The 13183-nt window shown below is 41.7% G+C and overlaps 1 protein-coding gene and 1 long non-coding RNA gene across 10 annotated transcripts in view; one reads left to right on the forward strand and one right to left on the reverse strand.

Moving 5' to 3' along the window:
- The window catches only part of LOC126521348 (uncharacterized), a 93045-nt gene that overhangs the window by 51802 nt on the left and 28060 nt on the right, over positions 1 to 13183 (forward strand). For 6 of the 7 annotated variants that reach the window (XM_055065932.2, XM_050170027.3, XM_050170028.3 and 3 more), the window contains 7 exons: positions 1698 to 1841; positions 2926 to 3051; positions 4181 to 4243; positions 6354 to 6416; positions 8308 to 8452; positions 10711 to 10894; positions 11976 to 12110. In XM_055065932.2, the coding sequence (XP_054921907.1) occupies positions 1698 to 1841; positions 2926 to 3051; positions 4181 to 4243; positions 6354 to 6416; positions 8308 to 8452; positions 10711 to 10894; positions 11976 to 12110 (860 nt within the window). The remainder of the gene's footprint in view (positions 1 to 1697; positions 1842 to 2925; positions 3052 to 4180; positions 4244 to 6353; positions 6417 to 8307; positions 8453 to 10710; positions 10895 to 11975; positions 12111 to 13183) is intronic. The other variant, XM_055065933.2, reaches the window with a different exon arrangement.
- LOC129382257 (uncharacterized) overlaps positions 1746 to 13183 on the reverse strand; it is an 80818-nt gene continuing 69380 nt past the window's right edge. For all 3 annotated transcript variants that reach the window (XR_008610360.2, XR_011895099.1, XR_008610361.2), the window contains exons 2-3: positions 10667 to 10861; positions 1746 to 1834 (exon numbers count right to left, since the gene is read on the reverse strand). This is a non-coding gene — a long non-coding RNA (uncharacterized lncRNA). The remainder of the gene's footprint in view (positions 1835 to 10666; positions 10862 to 13183) is intronic.

A 13183-nucleotide genomic window follows, 5' to 3' on the forward strand; every position in this document is an offset into this window, starting at 1 on the left:
AAGTTTAAGATAGTGCATATAAATATAAAGGAGCCTCCGTGCAAAACTTTTGAAATACGACATATGAGCAGAGGCATTATGAAAAGCTATCAAAGATGGCCATTTTTATACCATCTTGAAATAAGCGCCGTTTTACCACTCACAAATGCTACCTTGATGACCAAAAAAACATTGTGGCTGAGGAGCTTAGCTGAATGCTCAAGCATGTATCTTAGGTTCATACCTGCTGTGTTAAAATTTAGTGGTAAAATTCTTGTTTCTCTTTCCTTAAGTGGTCATTTGTTTTCCCAGCAGTATATGTCATCATGTCACGGATACATGTTCCAATGCTTGGGCTCATAGCTGTCCTCTTAGCAATTAGGTTGGCTTCAGCGCTGACAAGAATTGCAACACATCCATAGTACACTGTGAAATGATTGAGCTAGTCATCAAAACATGGCTAGTTGCAAAGATAAGAAGTGTAATGGAATAGATGGTCATGAAGATAGCATTTGTTTCCATCTATCCTTTTTCTCGTGCATTGTTGCGAATAGCCACATATGTGTTGATTTAGGGGTGCATGAACATGCAAAAAGTTAGAATATTGGCGAATATTATATTTTTCATATTCATATTGGATTCCAAAATAGATATTTCAAAATGTTAGACTATTCGGTTGGATACGAATATTCGAATCAGATAAAATGTATTGCTGGCTGTGTGGGAGCAAACACGGTTCTTAGAATTTGTTTCTATCTAAAAATATTGGGGCGGTATTGTGCTGAATTTTGTGACGATTTTGTGCTGCTAGCGAAATTTTGTCTGTAAAGCACACTTAGCCACTAAACGTCTAAACATTGTGGGAAATCCAATCTCTCAGTAGCAAGGGGCACAGGTATGCAGACAAGAATGCACCCCCCCCCCCCCCCCCCCCCGACCTTTTCTTCTTTTTTTCCAGCGCCATTCACAATTTTGAATTTAGTGCTTGACAGCAAGTGCGATGTCTGATGACTGGCACAGGGTCAAACGCCTCCAATTTTCCGGGCATTCGATGCGGTATAAATAAGGCACAGGCTACCGAGGACAGCTAGTGGGAATTACCAAATTTTCCAAGTTAACATGAACCAAGTGCACAATGTTTTAGTATAAAGACTTACTGGTCTAGTTTTTTAACCTTCGCAACGTAATTGCAATGTTCCAAAATAATTTAACTCAACTTCCTAATAAATGCATGTGCATATTATTATTCGCCATTCGATTCGATATTTAAAGTTAAGTGTTTGTATTCGATTCGCATTCAAAAATATTGATATTCGCACACCACTAGTGTTGACCTATAAAAAGGAAAGGGAACTGCTCATAGGTGTAAAAAATAATATCCAGCCCAGTTAGAGAGGGGTGTAGAAAAGGCGTGATATTGTAGGTTGCAAATGCTGCTGCTGTTTTGTGAATAAAAAAATAAGGAATGCGCTAAGAAATTTTGCCCTCAGGGGCAATTGTCTGCTAATTGGCTATAATTTTACACTTTACAACTAGCAACAAAATTACAGATGTCCTATGTACCGGAGTAGACTGACCTACTGCTTGTGTTTGATTTGCATTTAACACAACATGCAACTCCACAAAGTCAGGTTATGGTGTTTAATCCTTCCTTAAAAAAAATTTTTTTGTATAATGATACCGGCACTGAATTGAGTATGTTATCACTTTGGGAGCAGAAGCACAGCAGGTGGCAAGGCAGGCTGGCACGGAGGCGCTGCAACCTCCGGAGCTCTCTGAAGATACATCTGCACTGATGGCTCAGCTGTCTGCAGCATCCAAGCAGGTTCAGGACCAGGTGTGCCAGATCGTCAGGCTGCAAGGTACGCAACATGTTTATGAATCTTTAGTCATGCAACCCACTGCAGTGGTCCACTGCCTATGGCATTCTACTGCAGAGCTCGAAGTCGTGGATTCGATTTTCAGCCGCTAGGGTTGCACTTTGTTGGGGGTGAAATGCAACAACGCTTGTGTATGGTGTTGAGAGTGTACATTAAAGAACCCCATGTGGGGAAGATTAATCCAGAGCCCTCCACTACAGCAACCCTCATAAACTACTCTGCAGATTCACAATGCAAACCCCTTATTAAATTATTATTATTAATTCTTATTACATAATGTGATTTTTTATGCAATCAGCATTTTATGTGATTAGCAAGAGAAAAGGCAATTTCTTTCGGTGAAAGTTTTCTTTTTCACAATTTTTTACAGTACTAGATACCTGTAGATCTACATCTTGCACATTTCTTTTTTTTTTTTAATCAGCGCTTTAAATGCAAGCAGAACTGATAAAATCAATTCTGACATCATCCTCCTCATCATCACTTGAGTCAATGTTTGAGACGTTTCTCAATGCATTTTCTCTGGCAGCGTGTCCGTACATTGCTTGTTCGCATTGTCAAGATTCTTTGCCTGGAGTGAGGAAGAAGGCAGCACAACAAACTGTTAAGATACGAACAGTTCTCTAGCTAGACAAATCCACTAAGACACTTTGTACGCCTGGTGAGTGTGGGTGTTGTAATTAGAACTTGAGACACTCACATGATTGTTATATTAGCGGGTAATTTTTTTAAAAGCCACAGACAATGGTGATGACACAGAAAATAATTTTAAAAGATAGCTAATCTGGGGATGCCAAACCGTTCGTTGCCATGCTGAATATTTTCCACATCAGTTTTATCCGTGTTTGCTATATGGGCGCCGTAAGCTCCAAAGTTGCAAGACGAAGAGTGGAGAATTTGGCTGAAACTATGAAATTGGCAGTGCTGTTACATGTTTGGAGGAAAAGGTACCAGTTCACAATGTACACAGTTGGTGTACACAGCGTCTGAAAGGGTTAAGGGATAGAGTGATGCCAGTAGTTGATGCCCAATACTCAATGACACTTTTTTGTTGGTGACTCTGCAGGGGAGCTGTCACAGTCTGAACAGTCGCTGAGTGAGCTACGAGAACAGTTCAATGCACAGCGGCAACAGCTGGCTGAACATGAGCGGCACAGGCGTTTTGGTGAAGAAGAGCTTAGCAGCTTAGAGAGTGAGTTTGTGTGTGTAAATTGCTTTCCTGCGTCGTGGGCACTTATTTGGCTTGGGTGCGTTTTTTTGTGACTGCCATGGGGGCGGTTGTGATCTCATCCTTGGCAAAGCCTGTGTCCTCATTTTGTAGTAATTCATGTTGTTTTGCGTTCTTTTGTCATGATCTGGCCAGCCAAGTGACTGGCCTTGGCAGTAACTATCACAGTAGGGCTTGAGCCAGTGCCAAAGCATGAGAAAGAAGAAAGAATCTTGAAGTGGATTGTTACAAAGTATGCTCTGGTACTGGCCTTGCTGGATATCTTGGACTAGCAATAGATGGGCTTTAGTTCCACAGGAGTGGAAATTCTTGAACTAACACTAGCAAAGATGTCAGGCAAGAATCAAGTGGAAGATAACATATAATGGAAGGTTACATCTATTTAGTGAGAACAGGTCTGGTAATCCAAAAGATGGCATGAAAGTGAAAAATGTATGGTGCCATCTTCAAACTTCTGTGATGGCTTTCTGCGATGTCACATTTGGCCGTGAAAAAAACCCTCAAAACTGTAAAAAGAGAGACATTGCACATTGGTGTCTTGGATAGTACAGTTTGTGTGCACAAGAAATTTCCATTAAAAGAGGTCAGCCCTGAATCGTTTCTGAAACTGTTTAACAGCAAACAGAAAAGTATAAAATTGTCCATTTTTCTATGGTGAATGTCTTGCATGCATATTAGTTTCTAACAGCACCCATTATACAATTTGGAAAATGTGCTGTCAGATCTATGTACTGTTAGATCTATCAGTGGCAAGTGACTGTCACCTGTGCCTCAACCTCCCCTAAAAAAACATGTTATCATTATGTTTCTGTGTTGTATGTGCAGGTAGCCATAAAAGTGCAACATAATAAGGAGTACTGAAAGTATTCATGCCAAGACTTCTTGGACAGCAAAGAGTTGTCAGTTTTAGTTGTGCCTTGTCACAATTTGGCTACTAGTTTCGTTGCAGTTTATGAGGTGAAATTATAGCAGCTACACTTTTCTTTTTGTCCACGGCCACTTTGCATCGACCATTGCCAACACCCGGCCCCTGCTTTGTCTTCCTGAGTTTCGCCCTTCCTTTGGTTCATATTGCGAATGCTTTTGCATACAGATCTCCTCGAAGAGGAAAGGAAAGCCCGGAGTCGGACAGAAGCCGCGTCAGAGGCTGTAAAGAGTATGTTTTGGTTTGCGCATCGCTCATCATTTGCAACGTTGAATTGCTTTCTGCCTACTTTTTGCACAATTTAGTTTGCTTTTTCTCATTACAAGTATGCTACAGGCCTTTGTTTAAATGCTTTCTCTCACTACATTTCTTGTTATTTGATTGTGCAACTGTCCTGCTATGTTGTCACTCATGTGCATAGACGCACTGAATATCGTTTTCCAAAATTGAAAAAATTATGCAGATCCCCCACACTGTGGGAATCGATGTAAGCAAAGCTCTCTGTGCTGGTTACTTTGATTGACGACAATTAGCTGTGATGTTGATGGCAAAAGCTTATTTTCTTCAACGTTTAGTCTAACACGAGAGTGGTGAGTTGATCTTAGTTACCTTGCCTGCACCACTTCTGTTGGTCTGTGTAGTACACAGAACGCACAGGGAGAGGTGTTTGCTGGAGGCAATCTTGTGCACCATATTTCATAACCTCTGAGGGGGTTAAGCATTGTCACTGCCTCACATGGTAGCTCTCATCGTGACAAAAGTATTAGTTGAATTGGATTATGGGGCTGTACGTGTCAAAACCACAATCGGATTATGAGGCACGCCGTAGTGGCGGACTCCAGATTAATTTTGACACCATGATGCTCTTTAACTTGTCCCAAAACCTAAGTGCACGTGCATTTTGTATTTCGCCCCTTCGAAATGTGGCTGCCACGGTTGGGATCAAATCTGTGACCTCTAGCAATGCCATAGCCGCAAAGCTACCACGACAGGCACAGCAGTATTGATTTGGTGGTCAACCGCTTCCATAGTATCGCCTGGACCCTGCGATGTGCTTTAATTAATGAAGCTCTGCTTCTGGACGCCCTGCGTAATTTGTTCACTTGACATATTTTCATGGCGTTTATTTTTCAGTAGTAGGAATGTTCTGTACCCTACCTTAAACTTAAGCTTATCCAGTTTTCCCACAACGGTTGTGCTATAGTAGTAGGGTTTCCTCTGGATTCGCACATTAGTAGAAAGGAAAGCGCTGCAGTTGCTGCAATGCTTTTGAGGGGGTTATGGATAATTACAGCTGTCAAGAGGCTAATGTGACAATGCCGAGGGAGCTCTAGAGGGCATTATGCACATTCGACGTGGTGGGGTACAAACGAGCGAGTCTCTTACGTCGGCTTTCTTCTATGACTCGCTCCTGTCATGTATACACACGCTCTAACCCCTCCACGTGGTGTACCAGACACGAGCAGCAGCACCGAGAAAGTCGAAGGAAGAGGCAAAGAAAGCTTCGCTTTAATAGGTATCAGCCTATCTTGCCAGTGGTAGAGAGGAGCAACAATACAAGGGCAGCAGTTACTTGGTTGCACATTATTTTGGTAAATTGCACTTTTACTAAATGCTGACATTGCATGCAAAAAAAAAAGCAGCACTACCTACACGAGTGTTAACTATCAATACGCTATTCCCCCATACATATTGTTCAACTCAAACAAGGTGGCAGATGACAATTGGAGAATAGGCTCATTGCATGAAGCACCGCCACCATATGGGCTGCCCTTTATTCTTTGCTCCATGCAAGCTTTTTGAACTTCATCAGAACTGAAAAGTTGGTCATCTTTGTTAGATGCAACCTAGATGTGCAGGAAAGCTAGCTTATGGAATTCTGCACATTCCCTATTGACGATGCTGAAAAGCATGCATTGAACATTGTGCAGCGCGCGTGTGGCCAAAATGCTCTCGATGCAGGGTGTGCACATGCATTGTGCATAGTTCCTTTAGGGGTCTTCATTGTAAAGTCACCCGACATAAGACAAAATAAGGAATCCAAGATTACGGGACTCTATTGGCCAGGTGTGCAAAAGAACGCAAGCTGAGCATGCAGCTTCGGGTCTTTAAAGATACTTGGGCACAATTCTAAAACTCCAAATTGCCTGCACTTGTCAGGCACATTGTAAAATTCCTTTTTGTGCTCTTAGTAACCAAGCTCATTTCACCTACAGAGACATTAAAGAAAATCGCAACACTTGTACTAGTGCTGGCATAAATTTTCTTATTGGGTAAAACTAACAGTGTAGGGTTCGTGAACAGTGTTCGGGATTCTGTTTTTCTTACTTTCTTGCGACAGAGCAACTTCATGAGGCCCAGAACAGTGCCAAGCAGCACCAGAATGAAGCGGAGCATCTAAGGAGTGAGTGCTATATTGTAATGTTTTTTTTTTGTTTGTTTGTTTTTTGTTTTCGTAAAGCAAGGCATGGCACCCAATTAATTTTTTATGAATGTCTCTTGGTGTGGTGGTCCTTGAAAATAAATAATTGGGACACCTCAAATTCATTCACTACTGGCAGTAAATTAAATCCATGCAGAAACAATGCACTACAAATGCAGGTAAACAGTACACCGGTTGAATGTAACTTCATCATTCCCTTATTGTTGCACAAAATTGGGATTCAGATTGTTTATTTGGATGACAGTGCAGAAAGCAGTTGTCTTAGAGGCTGATAAAAAGGCAGCAATGACTAGCAGTGTATCGAAACAGAGCAGATAAAGTCAACGACTAATTTTATGGCTACTAATTTTTCGAATATTACCAATAATTCGGTCGCCTTCACGGCACCGCCACAAGCCCCATAAGCCAATGTATATTTATTTTATTTTATTGTACCCTCAAGACCGAAGTATTACAGAGGGGAGTGGGTAAAAAAACATACACAAGTAAACAAAGAAAGCAGCAAAAAATGGTTAGTTATTACAGCAAAATTGATTACTTAATTGCATCCGGGAGTGATGATGTCTGATAAGGCCGAACGAAACTTTGAGTTGTCCATGATTGCGACAACTGCACTGGGAAGGTGGTTCCATTTCTGAGAGGTTCTAGGAATAAATGATGCGTTACAGGTTCTGGTGTGACATTGAATGATTCCAACCTTATAGCTATGATCAATGCGAGAGGAAATGTAGGTAGGAGATGACATAAGATTATCGCGCAGGTAAGAATTGTGGAAATATAGTTTATGAAATAAAGCAAGGTGAAAGCACTTTCGCTGGGCTGAGAGAGGAGCAAGCAGCAAAGAATTTTTCATGGCAGTTACGCTTGATGTGCAGCTGTAATTGCTATGAATGAAATGTGCGGCATTGTTTTGGATTAGTTCAAGTGATTGAATAAGGGTTTCGAGGTGCGGGTCCCAGATGGATGAGGCGTACTCCATTTTACTCCTAATAAGCATTTTGTATAGGATTAATTCGGATATTAATATTGGATATTTCAGCCGTCGAAACATATCGTCGTCCGATTTTCCGCTCTTTTTGCTGTGAATGCAGGTTCGAAACAGCAGTAATTTGAGCTACCACCACCGCCATTTTGATTACCTCGTAGCGTCGAACAAGCGCTCTTGCACACTGATCCGCTGGCAGCCGTAGCTCTCACGGCAACACTAGGCCTAGCTGCTGCGACGTTCGCTAAAAGCTTCCTGCTGTTTGTTGCCATGCTTTTCATTTAGAGAATCTGCCGCTGACTGCAATGGCACCGACTCCGACTTTACAGCGCGGAAAGAAAAAAAAAACGCCAAGGGTTAAGGGTTGCACAACGCCGGTTTCTAAAAATCTGCTTCACCGCAATACAGCGGAAGTACGCAATGAAGCTTACGAAATGCATTGCGGGGAAGCATATCAAGAATGGAAAAGGGCTACTGTCACGGGGCATAGCATGTACTCTTTAATTACAAATGCAAGCACCCACATAACTCCTGTCACAGTGCAAGCACTAATAGGCCTAATAAGTAATTCTACTCGCAGGTCTTTGGAGCTATTTCACAGATGCTTGTGGTGATTCGCACCTCTGGGGGCAGTCAAGGGCATGCATTCATTTTGTTTGTGTTCATAGACTTGTTTGTTTTCATAGAGCGCATAGGGAACCACAATTATGAGATTTTCTTAAATTCACAATTCTTGGTTATTGAAGCTCAAAAATTTGAGTGACACTCTGAGTGACACCACTTGCAGCAAAGCACTTGGTGATTCTCAAGATTGAAGGATTCAGCAGAATTCCCCTGAACGCTTGTGTATTACTTCTGCGTTTACAGAGAAAGTGCGGACTCTCACCGAAGAACTGCGCAACCGAGCCAACGTGGAGCGGTCTCTGACTCCTAACCACACTCAGGAATCCCTTCAGGAGGAATGTGAAGCGCTCCGTGTTCGCCTTAGAACAGCTGAAGAGGAGGCTACCATGTGAGCAGCTCTTCCTACGTTCTGCTGAACATCTGGCTTGTACCTGCCTACCTCTTAGGCATAGTCGCTATGGCGTTCCGATACGGACCATGAGGCTGAGCATTTGACTCCTGGTTGGCACTGCTACATTTCGGTGTGGGTTAATTGCAAAAGTACTCATGTTCTGCTCTTTGAGTGCATGTTAGAAGAATCCTAGGTATCTGAAAATAATCCTAAGCCATGCACTACAGCCTCCCCCATAACTCACTGTGCAGTTAGTTACGTAAAACACAATAATTTTATTTTAAGGGGCCCTAAACCACCTCTGACCTTTTTTTTTTACTTATTTTAAATAGACATGCACATCCTGTACAGCATACCGTGGTGACTATCTTTTGTGAACATGGCAGCACTACGTGTTGTATAAGCCGCAAATTAAAAATTAAAAACCCGATACCATGTTGCATGACTGTAGCACCTTTACGCTATTTAATTTGCTTCATGCATAACACAAATTTACTGTGGCAAATCTGGATTTAGGGGCCCAGCAAGAACTGCAATTGCGCCAAGTCACGTTTATCGGAAGTGACAATCACTTATTTTCAGCATTACAGGATGATACCACAGGTGGGGCTTGACAGGCTCTACTGCAAGTCTACATCTATCATCCTTGTAGCAACCTGCGAGGATAAATTTGCTACTGCACCGCTAAATTTACATGACCACTGCAGTCTAACGCAGCATAATATGTGGGAACATTGCAGAACATTGACATGTCTAATGAGAACATAATACGTAGGCGTCTGTGCTTTAGGTCAGAACCGCGAAAACGCGACATAGCAGCCGGGAAAACCCAGCAGCGAGGAACATATCAAAGGGGTTCCATTGTATGAAGCTTCCATTCAGTCTGCATGGTGTGGAGGGTACCTAGGGATTGACAGTGGAGGAGCCTTTGTTTTGGTGTGTTGAAAAGACCCGTAGCTTTCACTGGTGTACATAGAGTTGGTGAGTGTGTGCTGCGAGGAGAAGAGTGCCAGTGAGGAGGGTAGCGACAGCAAGTGAGAAACCACGGTGGCTGCCTGGTCGTTTATCAAACATATTTATATGAGCTGCTGCAGCATCATTTAAATACAATCCTGAAACTGTGTGTTCATTGTAAAATAGTACATAGTTGCTATTATGTAACAAATTTTTCGTGCTTAGATAACATTCTTGCTTGTGCTTTCAGTTCAGAGTCGTCCATCATGACTGAAGAACACAGGAAAAAGTTTGTTTAGCGGATATTCAGATTATGCATAACAAATTCAGTGATATTTTATGTAATTCATAGAGTTGCCGACGTGATTTCCCTAATTTTCAACATAATTCTTCTTTCTGTTGGAAGTAAAAGAGGGAAAAAGTGTATGAGCCCATTGTTTCACTTGAAGCTGGAGTGTCATTCAAAATTGATGGCTAAGGTGATTCACAGCTGAACAGACATGTTCTCTCAAAATGTTGAAGTTATTAAATTATGCTTGCTTCAGTATGAATACGGTATTTTTACCCAAAAATTAATGAAAAGAGTCGGCATGGATTTCACTTATAAACAAAACTGCCGTATCACAGCTAAATGTTAGACTGCAGCTTACCATATTTACTCAAGTATAATAAGTTTTTTTTCATGCAGCTCGACCCTTGCATTACTTTCGAATAACAGCAAAATGGACCATGTTAAAACATGTATTTTAAATCCCATGGTTTCGAGCATTACATTGGCAACCTGTACCTTTACGTCTCAATCCAATCTATAGACAAGTTAGGTGGTGTCAAAACTTGAGCAGAATCATAACGGTTCGGAAATCATATGGTTCACAAGCAAATGGCGCCCAGGAAGTAGTTAAACGAGTGAACACAATCAGTAGCTGGATGGAGGAAGGTGGTGGGGTGGGGCACTGGCCTCCCCGCCATTATAGTTTTCTCACAATAGCTGTGCCATCCCCTTATTTTGATATTTTCCTGCAACCCTGATATAATAATTATTGGTTATAACAGCGGAATTGTTGTGGCACTCGAATGTTGTTATAAGTGGGCTCGACTGTATTTTGACAGCAAAAATAGTAACAATGACAGAACTTTTTAGTGTGCTTTATCATGCACTGTGATGGAACAATTAAATGCATGCAGACAGCGATGAAAATAAACCATAAACTGAAGGGTGTCAAATAAGTTCAACACAGGTCAGCATTGTCAAAGTACCTCGGGTTGCTCATCAGGTTGTGGCACCTTTTTGCATCTTTCAGGCAGCGGGACGAGAACGCCAAGCTCCTCGCTGAGTGTGAGCGGTTGCAAACAAGTTGCAGCATGCTCGGAATGCAGTCATCCCTGCCGTCTGTACCAGGTGACCGAGGTGACAGGGGTGATCGGGGTGACTGGCCAGATCAGCTGGAGAAACTGCACCAAGAGGCCCAAAGTACGAGGCAGCAGGTGAGTTGGAACAGAGCACTGCTCATTGTGCATTGAGCAGAGCAAAGCAGCCATTCGGGAACATTCATGCACTGCTCAAGGGTAAGTAACAGCAATGTAAAGTCAAGCAAAATTACTAGATTCAGAGTCTGTACCAGTCCTTGAACAACATGTAAATGCCAAAATTGAGTTTTTAAGGCCTTATTTAAAGCCATTAAGTTTCATGAAGTGCTTAAAAATCCTTGCAATACTATGTTTGGCTACATTTACACTTATATTTTGGGAAATCTGGCCCCCCTAGGTTGGTGCAATCTGAATTCAAGCCAGTATGATTTGGTTAGCAGCTTTGTGGTAGTTTGTTACATTATGTATTTAAGGGGATAATTTCTGTAGTATTTAATTCATCCCAAATTTGTCTGGTATTGTTGCTTGCTTGAAGCGTTGGGAGGGACGTTGTCGAAGCCCCTCGAGTAGCAGCTTTTTTTTTACACCTTCCCGTCACACTTTGTCCAGTGTGTTAGTCTGATCCACTGTTAAAGGGAACGGGCATTTAGTATTTAGCTATCATTTACTGCTGAATTGTGGCATGGAGGCTTGTATTACTAATGCATAAATGTCAGCCTAATGCATCCTGTCAGCCTAATGCGTCCTGTCAGCCATGTTTTTGTTACAGTCTTACCTTGTTACAATGCAGTCGCATGCTACACAAACATATTTCCGTTATATCCAAGTTTATTTTTATAAACGTAGATTCATTACACACTGATATCAGAAGAAACATTCTTTATTTCCTTAGTTACATATTCGATAATTCATTATGTACGTGTTCGTTATGTTGTGGTTCAACCTTATTGGCTTTATTACCAGCTAGGCATTCCCTTTAACTGTGGACAGCACTGTAAATTTTATGTGAAATAAACTTCATCTCAAGCTCATTTGCTCGTCATTTTCATTTAATTTGTCTACAATAAGTAATAGCATGAAAGCTTGGTAATTGTTGACGTCACAGTCTTGTTTTCTCGCTATTAATCGGAGCATTGCTTTAGTCTTCCAACATGCTCACTGTTGCCCATCTTTCATGTTTCCCTGTCTCTCGAACCAGCTCCAGGAGTCTGCTGAGGAGCTGGCCCTGCTCAAAGAAAAGTACTCGGTCTGTGCCCTGGAGAAAGCACAGCTTCAGCAGGAGCTGAAGGCCGTCAGTGACGAGCGCCAGCTGCTGCTGTACCAGTCTAAGGCGGTCAGTCTTAAACCCTTTGAACCGTTTAAACCGTTTAAACTGTGCATGCTGGCCTACACACTGCAGCTGGGAGTGACAGTAAGGGCACCAAGGGGCTTGATCATTTAGCAACAACTGTATGAAACTAAGGGACACCAAAGCTAACCTGTCGCCCCAGCCAAAATACTATTGCGTGCATCATGCCTTCCTAGTTTTGCGCTTCCTTGGGTTGATTTTGCAAATGCTCTTTCCGTCTAGAATGATATCGTAGTTCATGTCGCTCAGACGTCTCGAGAGTTCATAAGGTCCAAAGTACTTGCTCAGAATTTCCTTTTTCTTTTTGTCTAAGACTCAGCTCCCCCATAGTTATATAGTAGTTCTATAATAATAAATTATTTGCACTATGCTTTCCTTGCCTTCATTGTCCAGTAGCTTCATGTGGTTGTCAGTAAAAAAATTTTTCACCTTGGTTAACCCTATTTTCTCATGAATTGCATAGAGAGGGTCTCGACTCTGTCAATCCTTAACATTTTGTCAAGAAACCTAAAATGGAATGTTCTTGATACACTAAAAGTTTTGCTAGCTACACTCCATTAATTTTCTTCATTGTCATATTGGCTTATAAACTGAGCGATCACTTTTTCTGGTATAAATATTTTTGCAAACTAATAAAAATTTGTAAGCCAAATGTGGGAGTTTTGGTTACTTCTTTTTGCGCAAAAGAGAGGTCAACATTGCTCAACAAACCTCTACTAGTAAGTAGTATGATACAGTGTAAATAGGAGCCTGTAATGCAGAGAAAAGTTGCAGGACTTCACTGCAAGTGCATGATACATGAGCACGCAGAATGGTTCCCTAAACTGAACACCCGCATTGCAAAGCGAGTTAGTCATGAAGTTTCATCAATGCCCACACAGTTGTCATAACTTTTGTCCACACCTCTGTACTCAGAGTATCAGCATAACCAACAGCTACCATTATTTGCACAAAGCTAGCTTTTTGAAGGCCAATTGCAACAAAATTTTCGACCGTGTAAAAAGCCTAGTTTAAGATAATGTAGATATGTAGAGGAGCCTCCATGCAAAATTTCACAT

The sequence above is a fragment of the Dermacentor andersoni genome, chromosome 6, assembly GCF_023375885.2.
Source record: "Dermacentor andersoni chromosome 6, qqDerAnde1_hic_scaffold, whole genome shotgun sequence".
Lineage (NCBI taxonomy): Eukaryota > Metazoa > Arthropoda > Arachnida > Ixodida > Ixodidae > Dermacentor > Dermacentor andersoni.